The sequence below is a fragment of the Mytilus trossulus genome, chromosome 11 (assembly GCF_036588685.1).
Source record: "Mytilus trossulus isolate FHL-02 chromosome 11, PNRI_Mtr1.1.1.hap1, whole genome shotgun sequence".
Taxonomy (NCBI): Eukaryota; Metazoa; Mollusca; class Bivalvia; order Mytilida; family Mytilidae; genus Mytilus; species Mytilus trossulus.
In genome coordinates this window covers 26,803,476-26,821,917 of record NC_086383.1, presented here as the reverse complement: position 1 = coordinate 26,821,917, position 18,442 = coordinate 26,803,476, and the positions used below count along the sequence as shown (strand labels likewise).

The window sequence follows — 18,442 nt, the reverse complement described above, 5'->3', positions numbered from 1 at the left end:
ATCGAACTTAATTTGAAATCTGCTGCAAACTTTCGCATCAGAGTCAACTTACTAGTTGCAATGTTGTTTCAGTTTCAGTTTCGGCAAATGATGCATATAATATGGTTAACTTCAAGTACATTCCCGGATTGCTTTTCAATGTTGAATGTTGATTTATGCCCTCTGGATAATTTGATGGAAACCTTGTTGAGAATATATTATCAGTATGTCCTAGTATAGAAGGAAATTGTGCCTCTTCAATCAACTGAGACCCTGGTCTATAAAAGCTGTCTGAAAATTAAAAAAAAATTGAGAAGAAGAACAAAAAGAACAAAAAGAAGAAGAAGAAGAACAAGAAGAAGAAGAACAAGAACAAGAAGAAGAACAAGAAGAACAAGAACAAGAACAAGAACAAGACAGTTTGACTATTTGTAGAATATCAAAGTGTCTTCAAAATTTACCGCCGAAATTATCACATTATTTGTTGTTTATAATTATGTTTCATTGACTTCCGGTGTAAACCAAAACAGTCCAAATTGATCGACCGGTCCAGGTCCATCACATACCGGTAAGTCCCTTGTATTACACCATGAACATGATGAAAATCTTGTATTACTTTGTTATCATAACTACTATATCTATACAAAAGATACATGCACAAATTGAAAATGAGAAAAATACCAAGAGTTAACGAGTATAATCATTTTTACCAACGTATTAACAGCAACACTGCTATGACGCATATAAATACAGTCACTTGTGTAGTTTTGAAGAACCTACATAATCAGTTTTATTGCAGTTTACCATGCAGGTTTGAAATAGCATCTTAATTTAAATACCTCCATAACATGCATGTTTATCTTAGTATTCAGAACACCATATACAAGATGGCAAAGCAAGATCCTAAATGGACAAATATAAAATTCTCTTATTTTTCCTTTTACTCATGATCATTAAGTCTGATGATATCCAGACAAATCATGACTCTAGTAATGACTCTAGTAATGATAGCACAAAATATGTATGTGGTACTTGTGATCAGTCAGTAAACTGGGACAACACAGGCATTGTATATGAAACATGTGATCAGTGGTTTCATATTACTTGCCAAGGTATCCACTCAAAAAGTTACGCAAAGCAAAAAGGATCATAATGACAGCATGATAAGCTGACACTGCATCATCTATGATAAACCACAATACAGCACGGTACTTTTTGACTAGAAAATTATTGATTCGCCGAATTTATTTGCAAGTCTTCATGTAAGTGACATCTATCATTCAAATCCACCATCAAGTCCAGTTTATCAGAATCAAAACATCAAGCCTCTTCATGCATCTACACTCATACGTAAAAAAAACTGGTATCATCCTTTAATAAGCCTTTGAGAGTATTAAATATTAACCCTTAGTCAATTAGAAACAAACAACATCTTGTAAATAACATCATTGACAACACAAAGCCTGATATAATATTTGGCCCAGACACTTGGCTAAACCCCAAAATAAAAGATGTCGAAATATTCCCCGACTATTCTAAATTGTACAGAAATGACAGAAAGAAAACAGAAACAGACAAAGAAGGTGGTGGTGTTCTTATTGCTATAAAGAAAGATCAACTAGCTCTGAGGTATATGAACTAGCACTCCCGGTCAAACAGAAATGGTCTGGGGAATAGTATACATTGTTGGTTCGAAAACATTGTACTTCAGCTCTTTCTACAATCCAAAAACATCTGACGAAACTAGTCTCAACAATTTTGACTTGATGATAAGAAAAATCACACAAATAAAAAAATTCTACGCTTATTATAGGGAGAGACTTTACTCTTCCAGGTTGGGATAGAAACAACTAAGGTCTGTTGTTCAATTTGTTATTAAACTAATCATATGATTAATTTTAATCAGTTGTTAAAACTTAATCGGACGATAAGTAATTAAAAAATGCAATGATTTAATTGCGTTGTTCAACTTATTTTAATCATTGTATTTACTAATCTTCCGATTAAGTTTTAATCATATGATTACATTTGGGTAGTTAGCAAGTGAATTGTAAATCAGGGCCTTTATAACTTTTCTTTATGCATTTAATTATTACATTCTTTTTTTAAACAGATATTGGGTGCCAATAATTCTTGAATAATTATCTTATAACATGTTCATGTGTTTTTTCTTATGGAAACATAAATATATTTTAGATATGTTTCTAGTTCAAAATTAAATATGCTTGAATTGAAAAATAATTTCAGTGAATGCACTGAGAAAGTAATCTCAAATTTAAAAGTAATATGCATTTATTTACCATGAAAATGCAATTTGTAATAATCAGCATTTGCATTCCACTTTAAATAATGACTAGGGCCAGAGTTTTTCATGTTAATGCTCATAAATCTTGGTATCGGAAATGATGAGGCCATGCAGGTGGTAAAAAAAAACAACATTCAATGAGTAATTTGAAATTTTGTTTCTTAATTATATTAGAAAAAAATCAATCGTTTTTGAAATAGTCTTACTCAGAAGCAATGTCAGATATTGTCTTCGGTCCCAAATCAAAATGAATCATTCATGGCCACGATTTTAATGCCAGAATTGGGATGATAGTGTTGATATTCAGTTGAAGTCTTTGTTTGTACATAATGAATCCTTCAAATATCTGTAAATATTTTTTGCTTATTAAGTCATACCTTCTACGCATGCGAAAGAAACGCTTTTGTTTCATAAATGACGAAATGATTGGGAATAACGATCTCCATTGACGCATTTGTGAAGTTTGCTTTCTTTCACTTCTGCATCTTATCAAGTATGGCATGCCAAGTGTACATTTCAGATCATTTTTACGGATGGTGTGGATCGTAATATATAACAGAACAAATTATTCATTTAAATTTCACACGGCATAAGATACAGTGTGACAATTTTAAATATAAACTTGTGCGAGTGTAATGGCACAGCTTGAGAACCTTTTCAATGATTTTTAAAACTAAAATAACGACTTGTTTGTGAAATTTATTGACAATCACTGGCAGATAAGGACCACCTGGGCTCTCAAAAAAATCACTTTCGCTGGCCATGTGTTACCTTTCCACGTCAGTTTTAATCTAGCGGCGTACTACAGTACATGATATATAAGGCATGAAGATGTTATTGTTACAGATCAGCTAAATTATTTATAGTAAAGGATCCTACAAATTAATGTAAGATACAGTCACAGAAAATAATTATATTCATAAGTACGTCTGAGTCAGTGACAACCCTACAACAGATGTAGGAACCATCGGATCGCCATCAGTGTACATAATGTATATACAACTCGTCTAAACATCAACCCAACAATGTTAGATCTGTAAATTTGCTTTCGCAATTTTTTTTTTTTTTGAGAGCCCAGGTGGTCGTGTGGTCTAGCGGGACGGCTGCAGTGCAGGTGATTTGGTGTCACGATATCACAGTAGCATGGGTTCGAATCCCGGCGAGGAGAGAACCAAACATTTGCAAAAGCAAATTTACATATATAACATTGTTGGGTTGATGTTAATGTTGAAGTTACGAATCAAATCTACTCTAACATCGTTAGGTTGATTTTCTAGGCACTTTATACATATTCTAACGCCTGGTATTTCCCAATCATAAGAAATCCGATGGACAAGGTATAATTTGCAGTTGTCACTACACATAGGCAGAGATATACAGATATTAATTTACAGTGATTGTATGCTTCTAAAAATAGATTAGCATCCTGTAATTATACTGAAGAGATGAGTAGATGATCATATCTGTACACTAAAAAGAATACTTCGTGTATTATATCAGAGATCCTTGTTTAATTCCTACGACAATGTAACACCTCCCTAAACGGAAGCTTATTTTTATAAGCTAGAGGTAGAGGAGGGGATAAGGTCTCTGCGCAATGCTAGGCGATGTTGTCATAGAAGTTAGAAATCAAAAGTACAGGTTCCAGCCCCGGCGCCGTGGAGGAAGTTACGAATCAAATCTACTCTAACATCGTTAGGTTGATTTTCTAGGCACTTTATATTTATATTTATATATATATATATTACTAATAAATCAAACATTTCCGGTTTGAATAGTTTTAATTGACTAGTACTTTCATGTTTAAATAACAATCTTCAGGTGAAACTATACATGATTAACGTAACTATGTAACGGTAAGAATGTAACGTCACAGTTGTTGTTGAGTATATAAAGGGAGATAAATCGTATTACACTAAGTCTATATATAGAAGTATGGAACGTCATGATTACACAATAGAAAATGCAAAGTTTGCATTCAATCGTGATTTAAATTCTAAAATAAAATAAATCAACTTTTTAGACATAGTTTTGTAAGCTTCGATGTCACAAGTCTATATACGAACATTCCACACGATTTAGGAATAGAGGCAATACAATATTGGGTTGCAAAACATCGAGATGCAATACCAAATCGATTCACTGTTGACTTTATACTCGATTCTACTAAACTTATTCTGGAAAACAATTCTTTTTATTTCAATTGCAAAAACTATTTGCAACATCGGGGTACAGCAATTGAAACAAAATTTGCACCAACCTATGCAACATTAGTCATGGGCTTCCTTGAACAAAGACTGTATCAAAAGGTTGAAAAAAAATTTGGAGTTGAATTTGCAAGAGAATTTGAATTATCATGGAAAAGATACCTTGATGATTGCTTCATTATCTGGACCAAACCCGACAAAGAACTCCAACTATTTTCGGACATACTAAATAACCTTCATACCTCCATAAAATTCACGAAGGATGAAAGTTTCAAACAATTGCCGTTTCTAGACATTATTGTTATTAAAAATGGCACCGAAATTGAAACTGATATTTTTAGATTTTAATTCGTGCCACCCGTCTCATACCAAAAGGAATATCCCCTATTGTTTAGCAAGAAAAATATGCACAGTAGTCGAGGATGAACATTTGAGAGAAGACCGTCTAGAGGAACTAAAATCATTTTTGATAAGGCAAAACTATCCAGAGACTTTAATAGAAAGGGGATTTCAAATGGCAAAACAGATCCCAATCAACCAACTACGCTCCACTCGCGAGGAGCAGAGTAATAACAACGATAAAATACCGTTTGTTATTACACATAATCCCCGGAACTTTAAAATTAGTCCCGTTGCAAAAGCAAATTTAGCTATTCTTGGTCAGGATGAAAAGATGTGCTGTTTAATTAATTCAGAAACATTTCTACAAAGTAAACGGCAACCAAAAAACCTCAAACGACTATTGACCCAAGCACGATTCGACCAAAAAAAACCATTCAGTGTGTCAAAATGTCGAAATAGTCGTTGTGGAGCATGGCCGTATATCCATGTCGGCAAGGGAATGGACATACCTAATGGTCTATCACTCTTTACCAACGAAAACATTACCTGTAAATCCGAGAATTTAATTTATTGCATTAAATGTAATGGTTGCCAGGAATTTTATATCGGTCAAACAGGGAACAGTGTAACTGAAAGAGTGCGCATTCATAGACAACAGATACGGCAGCCACAATACAGAAAAATCCCTCTTAGCAAACATTTAGACGAATGTGGCGGGGGATTTTTAAAAATATTCCCATTTTATAAAATGAATATGGGTTGTGACATTACACGAGAAGTCAAGGAAAAACATTTTACAAAGCTTACAAAACTATGTCTAAAACTTTATTTTATTTTAAAATTTAAATCACGATTGAATGCAAGCTATGCGTTTTCTATTGTGTAATCATGACTTCCCATACTTCTATATATAGACTAAGTGTAATACGATTTATCTCCCTTTATATACTCAACCACAACTGTGACGTTACATACCTACCGTAACAAAGTTACGTTAATTATGTATAGTTTCACCTGAATATTGTTATTTAAACATGAAAGTACTAGTGAATTAAAACTATTCAAACCGGAAATGTTGGATTTATTAGTAATCTATATATATTTATATACCCAAGAACATTTATTATAGTGATCTTTATATATATATATATATATATATATAACGTAAGGGTACCCAAATTGCACCGAATACCCAAATTACACCTATTTAGAAATAAATATCAACGGAAATCTTACAAGATTTCCTAGAGACTAAACATTTTTTTTATATTTTTTTTTGATACAATGCACGTCTTTTAACATAGGTAAACATATTTTGATATACACAAAACGTTCACTGTATTTATCAACAGATGGACTGTGTCCTGAAAAAGCAAAATGTACGAAAACGTCACCAAGCGACGTCATCAAAACGTCATCTTTTTAAAATAAGCAAATACAATATATTATAAGTATCCATTTTGTTAATTATGAAGAGTAAGCATGGACTAATATCCAATTGTTCAAAATATTTGAAGAAATTAAACAAAAGCTCGGTTATTAGACTTTTGATGATGTGAATTTAAGCATGGATGCAATTTGGGTATTCCTCATTACAGAATCATGGATAGTTTGGAGGTTGATTCAAACCCATTTTTGTATGACTCAACATGGATCAAAAACCAAATTGGTGTACCTTTACAATAAAGAAGGATAGGGCTACAAAATAAACAGCGTACGGGCATTTTTTCTTGATCATAAAAAATGTAGGTGAAACAACTGTCAAAATAGGTGCAATTTGGGTACCGTCACGTTATATATATATACAATTCGTCTAAACATCAACCCAACAATGTTAGATCTGTAAATTTGCTTTCGCAAATTTTTAATTCTTTCCTCGCCGGATTCGAACCCATGCTACTGTGATATCGTGACATAAAATCGCCTACACATCTTGTGCTCAATTTTATTTGGCAATCGCCAATGGCAGTCAGCAGGGTTAAAGAACATCAGTTGTTCGACCTGTTAGTCAAATGCGTTTTGTTTTAATATGCTTTTTCACTTTTTTGGTCTTTTGGAAAATGTTGTTTGTGCTGTTTTTAGACCCTTCTACAACGAAATTTGTTTTACATGCACACGTATAAGAATTGCGGTTTTCATCCAACGCAATCATAGGTTTGAACGTAGTTTTCAATTTAGACTCGTTTATAATTTCGTTTGGGCTTGTATCATATTTCCCTCCGGTTCAAATGATCCGTTCATCCTATATTTACTTTTAAAATTCAACAGTTTAATCTAAAAATGAGGGAACTTTTTATATGGCCTTTCAAATACCGTTTCGATCCCTTACATCACTGAAGCGACATTTATTATCGAAAACCGGACCTGGCGTACAAAACAAGTATTGACACCGTATGTTTGCGGCAAAACATCGTCGCCACAAGTTAATTTTTTTCTGTTGAGTATTAAATTTAGATTAAGATCCATTTTGTTACATCTTGTGATCAATTTTATTTGGCAATCGCCAATGGAAGTCAGCAGGGTAAAAGAACAACAGTTATTCGACCTGTTAGTCAAATGCGTTTTATGTAAATAAACTTTTTCACATTTTTGTTTTTTTTAGAAAATGTAGTTTGTGCTGTTTATAGACCCTTTTACAACGAAATTTGTTTTACATGCACACGTATAAAAATTGCGGTTTTTATCCAACGCAATCTTAGGTCTGAACATAGTTTTTTAATTTAGACTCGTTTATATTTTTTCGTTTGGCTTGTATCATATTTTCTCTCCGGTAGTTAAGATCCGTTCATCCTATATTTACTCTTAAAATACAAGAGTTTTATCTAAAAATGAGTGTACTTTTTATATGGCCTTCCAAAAATCGTTTCGATCCCTTACATCACTGAAGAGACATTTATTGTCGAAATCTGGATCGTGTGTACTAACAAAGTATTGACACCGTATGTTTGTGGCATAACATCGCGGCAAGAAGTTAATTTTTTTTCTGTTTAGTATTCAATTTATATTAAGATCCATTTTGTTACATCTTGTGATCAATTTTATTTGGCAATCGCCAATGGCAGTCAGCAGGGTTAAAGAACAACAGTTGTTCGACCTGTTAGTCAAATGCGTTTTATTTAAATATACTTTTTCACTTTTTTGGTCTTTTGGAAAATGTTGTGTGTGCTGTTTTAAGACCCTTCTACAACAACATTTGTTTTACATGCACACGTATAAAAAATTGCGATTTTTTATCCAACGCAATCATGGGTTTTGATGTAGTTTTCAATTAAGACTGGTTTATATTTTTTTTCGTTTGGGCTTGTATCATATTTTCTCTCCGGTTTTTATGATCCGTTCATCCCAAATTTGCTCTTAAAATTCGAGAGTTTTATCTCAAAATGAGGGTACTTTTTATATGGCCTTCCAAATACCGTTTCGATCCCTAACATCACTGAAGAGTCATTTATTATTGAAATCCGGATCTGGTGTACTAAAAGAGTATTGACACCGTATGTTTGTGGCATAACATCGTGGCCTCAAGTTATTTTTTTCTTCTGTTTAGTATTAAATTTATCTTAAGATCCATTTTGTTACATCTTGTGAACTTTTTTTTTTTGGAATCGCCAATGGCAGTTAGCAGGGTTAAAGAACATCAGTTGTTCGACCTGTTAGTCAAATGCGTTTTGTTTAAATATACTTTTTCACCTTTTTGGTCTTTTGACAAATGTTGTTTTTGCTGTTTTTAGACCCTTCTACAACGAAATTTGTTTTACATGCACACGTATAAAAATAGCGGTTTGTATCCAACGCAATTATAGTTTTAAATGTAATTTAAAGGAGAAGTGTCATTAGAGGGCTCTGTGGGCCCAATAATTCCTTCAAAAATAATAAGCGTTATAAGTTAAAACACTGTTACAAAGTTTTAGATTATATATCCGTCTCGTCAAAAATTACGTTAATCGTGATATGCAAACTCGTACCAAGCGAGATAACTCGAACTTACCTGTGCATTTGTAGCCGGAATTCATTCGTATCCGGAAATTTTGACATGAATTCAACCGAATTGAATTTGGCCGCATGCAAGTTACAGAAAAATATTTGATGGAGAGTTTGGGAATTTTATTTGAAAGATATTTGCGAAGTTTCCTTTTGTAACTCGCATGCGGCCACAGTGAAAAATAATAAAATCGCCGTTTTTTTGTTGTAAAAATCCGTGTCAGTTTTGTAAATTATGTACCGGAAGTAAACAGATGACAAGCAGACGATTGACAGATGACAGCAGACAACAACAGAAATCAACATGAAAATCTCTGTAGAGTTAGGTGAGAAATAATGGGATGCAAAACACGTGATTATGTTATGTTGACAACGTCCTTTTGACTACTTCAGTAACTGGAGAAAATGTAATTTTGGTAAAATACATCAACTTAAATCATAACCTCGAATCGGATCGATATTATTGCTGAAAATTATTCCCTCAAAGAACACAATTGCGGTGATTATAACTGTATTTCGGTGCAAAAATTGCCTAATTATTCTGGAAATAAGAATACAAGTAATTAGATCATTAGCCTTGGAAAAGTATAGAACAAAAGAAGAAAAATGAGAGAGGATATTACCTATATAAAAAGGGTACAATTTTGAAATAAACATACATGTCTGTAAACATTTTTAACTTATGCACACGTTTCTTTCAATAAAATACTAATTTAACATCAGTATTTGTAGAGGTTAGCCAAATACTGATAACTGTTTTAAGACTAACCTCTTCTTAACAAACAACAACAAAAACATATCTGTATTATATATATGTACATATTCTTTTTTTTGTTGGATATACATGTGTGACCGTGTCAGTGCCCAGGTTTGTTAGATTTTTTTTTATCCATCTGATGAGTAAGTCCTTTTCAACCAATTTTTATAACTTGTTTTTATATTGATACTGTCACACCAATGAACTCCTTATGGAAAGGGGGCTTGAGGGTTTGGAATCAACCATCATGACATGTATTCTGGCCACATTATGTATGTGCCTGTCCCAAGTTAGGATCTGGTTGTTTGTTGTTGCCATACATACATGTATTTATATTTGGTTTTCATTTCAAAAATATACATGTAGCTTACTATGCAATATGGGCTTTGCTTATTTTTGAAGGCAAAACGGTGACCTATAATTGTTAATTTCTGTGGGGTTTGGTCTCATGTAAAGATTTGTCCCATTGGCAATCACACCACATTTTCTTTTATATAGTCCTGGATTGTAGGAGACAATATACATTGTAATGTTACTTGAATGCAGAGGCGGAGTTAGGGGGGGCCCGAGGCTTATATAGGGAATCACTGAAGCATGACTGGAGCGGGCCCCCTCTTAGGTCAATCAGTGGGCCCCCACTTATGAAAAATCCTGGATCCGCCACTGGAATGAAAGGCTAGAAATATTTCCCAAACCACAAAATCAATCTCTCCAGGAATAAGGATTTAGCGTTTTAATATTTTTTAAACAATCACAATGTACTCCTGTACTAATATGTCCTTCCTTTAGCTATAAGCACCTACAACTAATGTAAAACTAATAGATGGCATTAATAAGGAACATGTCACATATTGCATTGATACCAATTAATTGAGCAATACATGTACCTGTACTTCCCCAATTCAATAACCTGACCATTTCATACCTATGTGAGGAACCCTAATGCAGAGGAAAATTAATTTGCTCATTACAAATACTATTTATAGCGTGTATTTTTAACGTGTGCAAATTTTCAGAAACAACATGATCGCAGAAATAAATGCCACCAATTTTAAATGAAACTTGCATAGGTATTGAAGTTATGAATCTGCCTTAAAAATAACCTTAAAAATAATGTACTTGAACATGTACCTGAATAATAAATTAAGCATTTCTTATACATGATGATGTAAGCCCTTCGGGAATTAAGCAGTGTTCTAGCTACAAAGTTTGAACAGGGATTGACAGGGAGCTGCCCTTTATAATGTTTAACAAAACAAATGCATTACTCTCCCTTTTTTTTATAACTATAAAAATAAAATTCTTGAAAAGTTTATGCTCTTTTTCCAAAAAAAAAAGATTTAATTTATAACAAATAAAATGCAAATTGTATGCATATCAAATTTTAATTATTTTACATTAAAACATAAAAAAAAATATTTTGAAAACTGTTTTTTACATCTTCACTTCCATTAAATGATTTAAAAGTGCATTATAGTAATAATTTGAAATCTCAGTGATAAGTTGCCTTGAACACTCTTTTAATATACTTAACTATATCTTTAACAGCTCCTTAGTTGAATGTAAGCACACAACTACTTCCAGTCATTCTTTATATATAAAAAAAATATGTTCATATAAAAAGGCAGTGGCCAGTTCACAACCAATCTGAGTGTTAAAAAAATTAATTTAAGTTATTTCAGTGTAAGAGTACATGTGTTGATGATGATAGTGCAAATAGGATAGAATTTAATACATAATTTCATTGAAACTTGATCATGCCAAAGTACCTTAGCTACATGTATATTATGATGTATAATTAGGTTTACACAAGTGCCCTTTTATCAATGACATCAACACATTGAATTGTCCTTTATTAAATGACATTTCCGTGTTATATTCCCCTTTTCAAATCCTAGCTAGAACACTGTTAAGTATGAAGGTACATGTATCCATTTATCAGTTCTGATAGGTTTTTTATGTATCTTGACCTTTTTATGTTGGGTTTGACTCAGTTGAGGGATCCAACGCAAATAAGGTGGTGTTACATAAAACTTATGCTTTTTTTATTTATTTCAGTTCGATTATACAGTACTTATATATGATTGATACATGTAGTTGTTACACTGTTTATGAACATGGCCGTCAATGAAGAGGATTGTCAACATGTGTAAGTTTATATTTTCACAAGTAAAAGTGTTTGGTCATATAATTAACCCGATTTTAAATACAGCTATATATTGAATTCAACTTTATGGTCACACTCTTTTCTCATAAACCTCATGTATACAATCATTGCATTTGAATGGGGACATATAGTTGGAACCATCCCTGAACACAAACAGTACAATTATTGCAGTTGCAAGTCTTGATCCTGGTTAGAACACTCAAGTGAAAACGATAACTCAAAGTTTGCTTTGAAATAATATATCAGTTAAATGAATAATATAGTCCCGAATTTTGAGTGCTATGTGTCCACCATGGCATTTTCTAGACTAAGGTTATATGCATGGTATTTGAAACTTTGCAATGACTTGACTTTATTAGTGCATGTAAACCATGAAATATTACATGCTAGCACACATTATGTCATAATGATTTAATGTGAATTCAAATTTCAAATACAAGAAATCTTTATTTTACAATGTATTAAACAAAGAACTGTATGGAGCATTGTTGTTTAAATATTGATCCCCCCCCCCCCCCTTTCCAACCTGGGACAGTGGTATAAAAATACAACATAAGATAGAACTATAAAAATCAGTTGAAAAAGGCTCAACTCATCAGATAAGCAAAAATACAAGTGGACGTGGCGGGGTACTTGAACATCATAACAACAAAAGACAAAAAGACTTTTTAACCTTTTTTTGGTACCATAAATCAAAACACAAAAGTACATTGCTGCCTCTGTCTGTCTGCTTCAGGTTAAAGTTTTGGTCAATGTACAATCAACTTGAAAAGTAGTTCACTTGTTTCCTATGATATAATCTTTTTGATTTTACTGCCAAATAAGTGTTTTGATCCCGATTTCATGTTCAACATGTTCAATTTAACATAGAAAATGAATGTGTGAATGTGATATCTGTGTTCTAAGAACACTCTATTTTTCACTTCTAAACATCTATTGAGCAATATTTGATTTTTCTTATAGGATGCCTGGAACAGGGCCTAAAGACTATCTTTGTATCGCATGTGGAATAAGAACAAAACCAGACAGAAGGAGATTTATTGCTGGTCCTGCATATGCTAACTACAGAAAACATTTCAAAGTAATTTCATGCAAAGATAATGATGTAACCTGCATAAAATGTTACTCTCAATTTAACCGTAAAAGTAAATCTCAGGCAAAAAGATATGAAGATAACCAAGAGGAATCTGAAAACCAACTGTCTGAATCAGAAGATGACTATGAACCTCCCGCAAAGAAACAACAAAAAACTACATTAAATAAAAGTCCCAAAATAATACAGCTACCAATAACATCAGCTGGGAAAAGCCATTCTTCATGTTGTGTTTGCAAAGACAGAAAATCCAAATTTCAGACTTTATCAACTGAAAATAGACACAAAGCATTTTTATCAACTGGTCATTTGCTATTGTCAGGAGCACGCTGCTGTCCATCACACATTGATTCAGATGGAAGCCTCAATGAACAAGCCATCCTCCATTTCAAAAGTTTATCAACATCATCAACCACATTTTTCAACAAAACAGAACTGCTGGCTTTAATCACTGATATCCGATCAATTGCTTTAAAAAATGAAAATTTAAGAATTGATTTTGACAACAAAAACACACTCAAAGATTCCGATTTCCTAAACCTTACCGGCATTACAAAAGAAAATTTTGAAGACCTAATCTCACATGTCAAATCCATCAGACAGACAAAAAACAGAAGCATAAGAACATGCATAGCACTTTTTCTTGTCAGATTAAGAACTGGAATGTCATACCCAATGCTCTCAACACTTTTTAACATTGGCAAAACTGGAATAAGAAGAGCAATTGCAACAGCTAGAAAAGAACTCTCCATCAACTTCACTCCCAAATATCTTGGCTTTCAGCACATTTCCAGACAGGACATCAAAGACAATCATACAAGACCTCTAGCAAAAGAATTATTTGGAAATGAAATTGAAAATCCTGTCATTTTAGTTGCAGATGGTACCTACATCTACATTCAAAAGAGCAATAACTTTAAATTCCAAAGACGGTCATATAGTCTTCATAAAAATCGACCTTTAGTTAAGCCAATGATTATTGTATCTACTACAGGATATATTGTATCAGTGTTAGGGCCATATCATGCTGATTACAAGAACAATGATGCCAACATTATTAAACATAACTTTAAATTGAATATGGAGCAGATGACAGATTGGATATCAGAAGGGGACGTTCTTATAGTGGACAGAGGATTTCGGGATGCTGTTGACTTTCTTGAGGAGATGGGGGTCCATTCCAAGATGCCTTCTTTTCTTAAAAAGGGCCAGAAGCAGCACACAGTAGAAGAGGTATAAATTTTTGTTAGCTACAAAACTCTCCTAAAAATAGTGTCTGTTTGACCCATTGTAAAAGGGACAACAGATATTCACTATTTTTGGTCTCAACTTTTATGTGCATGATCAATGTGAAAGAGGGCAATATTTACTAACAGACATAATTTGTGTTACACGTATACCATACGATTTCTCGATGAGCTATTTAATATTTAATTCATGTTTCAGTTAATCACATAGGCTTACTACTTATATTTATGTATCCTCCAATATTACAGTATTAAATACTGATCCTAATTTTAGGAACTTATAATCAGCAACATGAAAAAAGACATTTATGGATCAATGTGACGAAGACATCACCAACTCACTAAATTAATTACAAAATGAAATTAAATGCTTGTACCACATGATCTTCAATAATGAACCAGTTACCCATTTGCAGGCAGCTATACCTTTCAATTTGAAGATGTCCATTTAACAAGGATTTTTTTAGTCAGCTGAATTATGTGGGAGTAATGCCCCTTTGAACTAATAAATTTCAAAAATTATTTTACTGATGCAGCTTTGTCAGCACAACTTCTTTGAAACCTAGTATTGTACAGATTTTTGTAGAAATTGATTGGTAGCTGACACAATGTGTAGTTGTACAAATTACCAAATCTTATTAAAAGCATTCCAAGTGGATACCAACATTTTCTAGTTTCCTAATGATTAATGTTTTTTTAAGCTAATTTAAAATGCTAGGATTATAAATTACAATTTTACATTTCAGGCAAATTCATCAAGGTTGATAACCAAAATAAGATGGGTGGTTGAGTCTGTAAATGGCAGACTCAAGCTGTGGCGGTACCTGGCAAATATTGTGCCAAACACACAGATACCACACATTGGAGATGACATAAAATTGGTCGCTGCAATTTGTAATAAATACAAACCTCCTTTGAATTCTGGAAATCAAGAAGAAGATCAACTTCTTGCTGCTAAAATGAAGGTAATTAAAGCACTTATACAAGGAAGCAATATAATTCTAGAATAATTTACATTATTTATGATTACTACGCTGGTGTTTCACACATCTGGAATTAATGTTTAAACTGAATTTGATGACTCAGTTCACATGCCACCATTAAGGGCTCACTGCTTGTTCTCCGGACATTTTATATAGTATTTAAAGCCTATAAAGATAGTATTATTCTGCAATGAGCATGTTCACTATACAAATTCAGGGTAGGAATACACTGCAGTAATATTAGTTCAGTATATAAAATTAATGTTAAGCCACACCACTGAGGGAAGTGGTTATTCTGTTAATAAATCTATTGCATAGACATTCAATGATTTTTTGCATAGTGTTCTGGTAAGTTACTCACGTTTACCCTCTTTAAATAAAGAATTTATTATTATTATTATTATTATTATTATTATTATTATTATTATTATTATTATACTCAGGTAATTGATTTTGTTGTCATATTGTCCCATAATACATGTAGTACTCTAGAGCTTCACACATTATAATTTACAGTCAGGAACACAGGTTGCCCACATCTATTCTGAGAATCTTTTATTTATCTTGATTTGTATTTGTTACGTAGGATTAAAACATTTGATACACACATTGTCAGGGATTTTTTTTTTTACTAGTGTTTGCCGTGAAACAAGCAGGAAATGTTCAATTCTTTTTATATTATATATTATAAAATATTAAATGGTATCATAATGATATTGGGATTCAAACAGTACAAGATACCAGCAAATAACTAGAATTAAATTAATTACTATTCTTAATTGCTTATGTTGTATTATCATTATTTCCAGATGTTAGCATCCAAAGGGAATGCCTTGTTTGAAAGAGTGGTGGAAGAGAAATTGGATAGAAGGATTGCAGCATGGAAAAAAATGGATGCAGAGAGTGTTGTTGCAGGATTTCCCACTCTGTCTGAGGAAGAATTAACAAACATTACTGTTGGGGTATATCAGCTCAAACTAGCTAGAAGCTACACTTGTGAACATTTGGATGAGGATGGCGACTACATTATTATGTTAAATGATGAGATAGCAGATATACTGCGCGTAAAAATCCAAAGTCGTCATACCTCATCAAAACTATACTTGCTGTGGATCGAGTATGGGCCTGCAGTAATTAAGGGGTGGTATTGTCAATGCAAGGCTGGTGCTCGTGTTGTGGGGGCTTGTGCTCATGTTTCATCAGTACTGTGGTACTTAGGATATGCTAGGTATGCTGATTCCGTTCGCAATATTAAGAACTGGTCAATGTATTTAGAGGATGCATCCAATGTACCAGAAGAGATTGAGGACTCAGATAGTGAAGCAAGTGGTATTGAAGAGTAACAGCTTTAGCATGTGTTTTATTTCACTGTCAGCCACTGAATATGCATAATATTTATGTACATGTATATAAAATGATCTTCCCTCTATATTTAATTATATTCAGAATTATTTTGCATAAATTGCTTCAATGAAAGTATGATGAACTTTTGTCATTGTTTTGCATCTATTTGTTGTTGCTGTCTATAGACATCAAACTTCTCTTCCATGTCCATTAAATTCTTTGCATCTTAAGTATTTGGTCATTGATTAATGGAAAGTTCGACACTGTACATTTCTGTGTAATTCTAATGTCCATTTCAGTATCTAGTAGGTAGTGAATCAACCAAATTGTATGCTGGTATATATTTCAAGTTGAACTTAATTTAAGTCTTATCTGATAAGGATATCATTTGAATTTCATAATTATAGTTAGTTTAAGTCAGGAAAGATGTTATACAGAGAGTGAGAGTAGATCATGCAATGCAATCTTATGTATTTGATTTGACAATTTTTCATGAGCAAAATGATAATCTCAAAGACCAAAGCAAGTATGACGAATTATTTCCTAATATTCTCATTGCTGTAGAATTTTAATAGTTTTTTTGACCAAAAATGATTTGATAACTATGAATTGATGTTGTTTTAGTATCAGGTTAAGTGTTTGTTATTAAATGATTCCAGAAATTCTCATGTTAGAGAGATTTTTACAGTATTTGGTCAAAAAATTACTTTCAAATGCATTTTTTATGAACTTTGATATTGTTAACTGTATCAATTCAAAAGATATGCACCATACTTTTTGTTTTGACTATTTGTGCAGTGATTGTTATTAAATTATCCCAGAAATCCTCACTTTATGAAGATTTTTACAGTATTTTGCCAAAAAAATACTTTAAAATGCATTCTTATGTATTTTTACATCTTTGATATTGTTAACTGTATCAATTCAAAATATATGCACCATACTTTTTGTTTTAACTATTTGTGCAGTGATTGTTATTAAATTATTCCAGAAATCCTCACTTTATGAAGATTTTTACAGTATTTTGCCAAAAAATGACTTTAAAATGCATTCTTATGTATTTTTACAACTTTGATATTGTAAACTGTATCAATTCAAAACAAATGCACCATACTTGTTATTTAAACTATTTGTGGAGTGATTGTTATTAAATAATGCCAGAAATCCTCACTTTATGAAGATTTTTACAGTATTTTGCCAAAAAATGACTTTAAAATGCATTTTTATGTATTTTTACAACTTTGAAATTGTAAACTGTATCAATTCAAAATATATGCACCATACTTTTTGTTTTAACTATTTGTTTAGTGATTGTTATTAAATAATCCCAGAAATCCTCATTTAATGAAGATTTTTACAGTATTTTGCCAAAAAAATACTTTAAAATACATTCTTATGTATTTTTACTTCTTTGGTATTTTAAACTGTATCAATTCAAAACATATGCACCATACTTTTTGTTTTAACTATTTGTTTAGTGATTGTTATTAAATAATCCCAGAAATCCTCATTTAATGAAGATTTTTACAGTATTTTGCCAAAAAATGACTTTAAAATGCATTCTTATGTATTTTTACTTCTTTGATATTGTGAACTGTATCAATTCAAAATATATGTACCATACTTTTTGTTTTAACTATTTGTGTAGCGATTGATATTAAGTTATCCCAGAAATCCTCACTTTATGAAGATTTTTACAGTATTTTGCCAAAAAATGACTTTAAAATGCATTCTTATGTATTTTTACAACTTTGATATTGTAAACTGTATCAATTCAAAACATATGCACCATACTTGTTATTTAAACTATTTGTGGAGTGATTGTTATTAAATAATCCCAGAAATCCTCATTTTATGTATATTTTTAATGGTTTTTGCCCCAAAAAAGACATTTAATTGCAGTTTAATGTCAATTAAAAACTCTGATATAGTTGTTGGTGTTGTTATATAACATATGCATTATTGGATACATTTAACTTGTGTTTAATAAATTTGTTATTACTCAAATCCAGAAATTCTCACTTTTTCTTGATTTTTTTA

At 32.1% G+C, this 18,442-nt stretch overlaps 2 protein-coding genes across 2 annotated transcripts in view; one reads left to right on the top strand and one right to left on the bottom strand.

Moving 5' to 3' along the window:
* LOC134690938 (nucleolar protein dao-5-like) overlaps positions 1-18,442 on the bottom strand; it is a 358,745-nt gene that overhangs the window by 128,690 nt on the left and 211,613 nt on the right. The gene's annotated exons all lie outside the window — the stretch shown is intronic.
* LOC134690935 (uncharacterized) lies at positions 9,063-17,552 on the top strand. Its single transcript, XM_063551106.1, has 4 exons — positions 9,063-9,137; positions 12,699-14,061; positions 14,822-15,040; positions 15,868-17,552. Exons 1-4 carry the CDS (start codon positions 9,088-9,090, stop codon positions 16,399-16,401), a joined length of 2,166 nt encoding a protein of 721 aa, XP_063407176.1. The 5' UTR covers positions 9,063-9,087; the 3' UTR covers positions 16,402-17,552.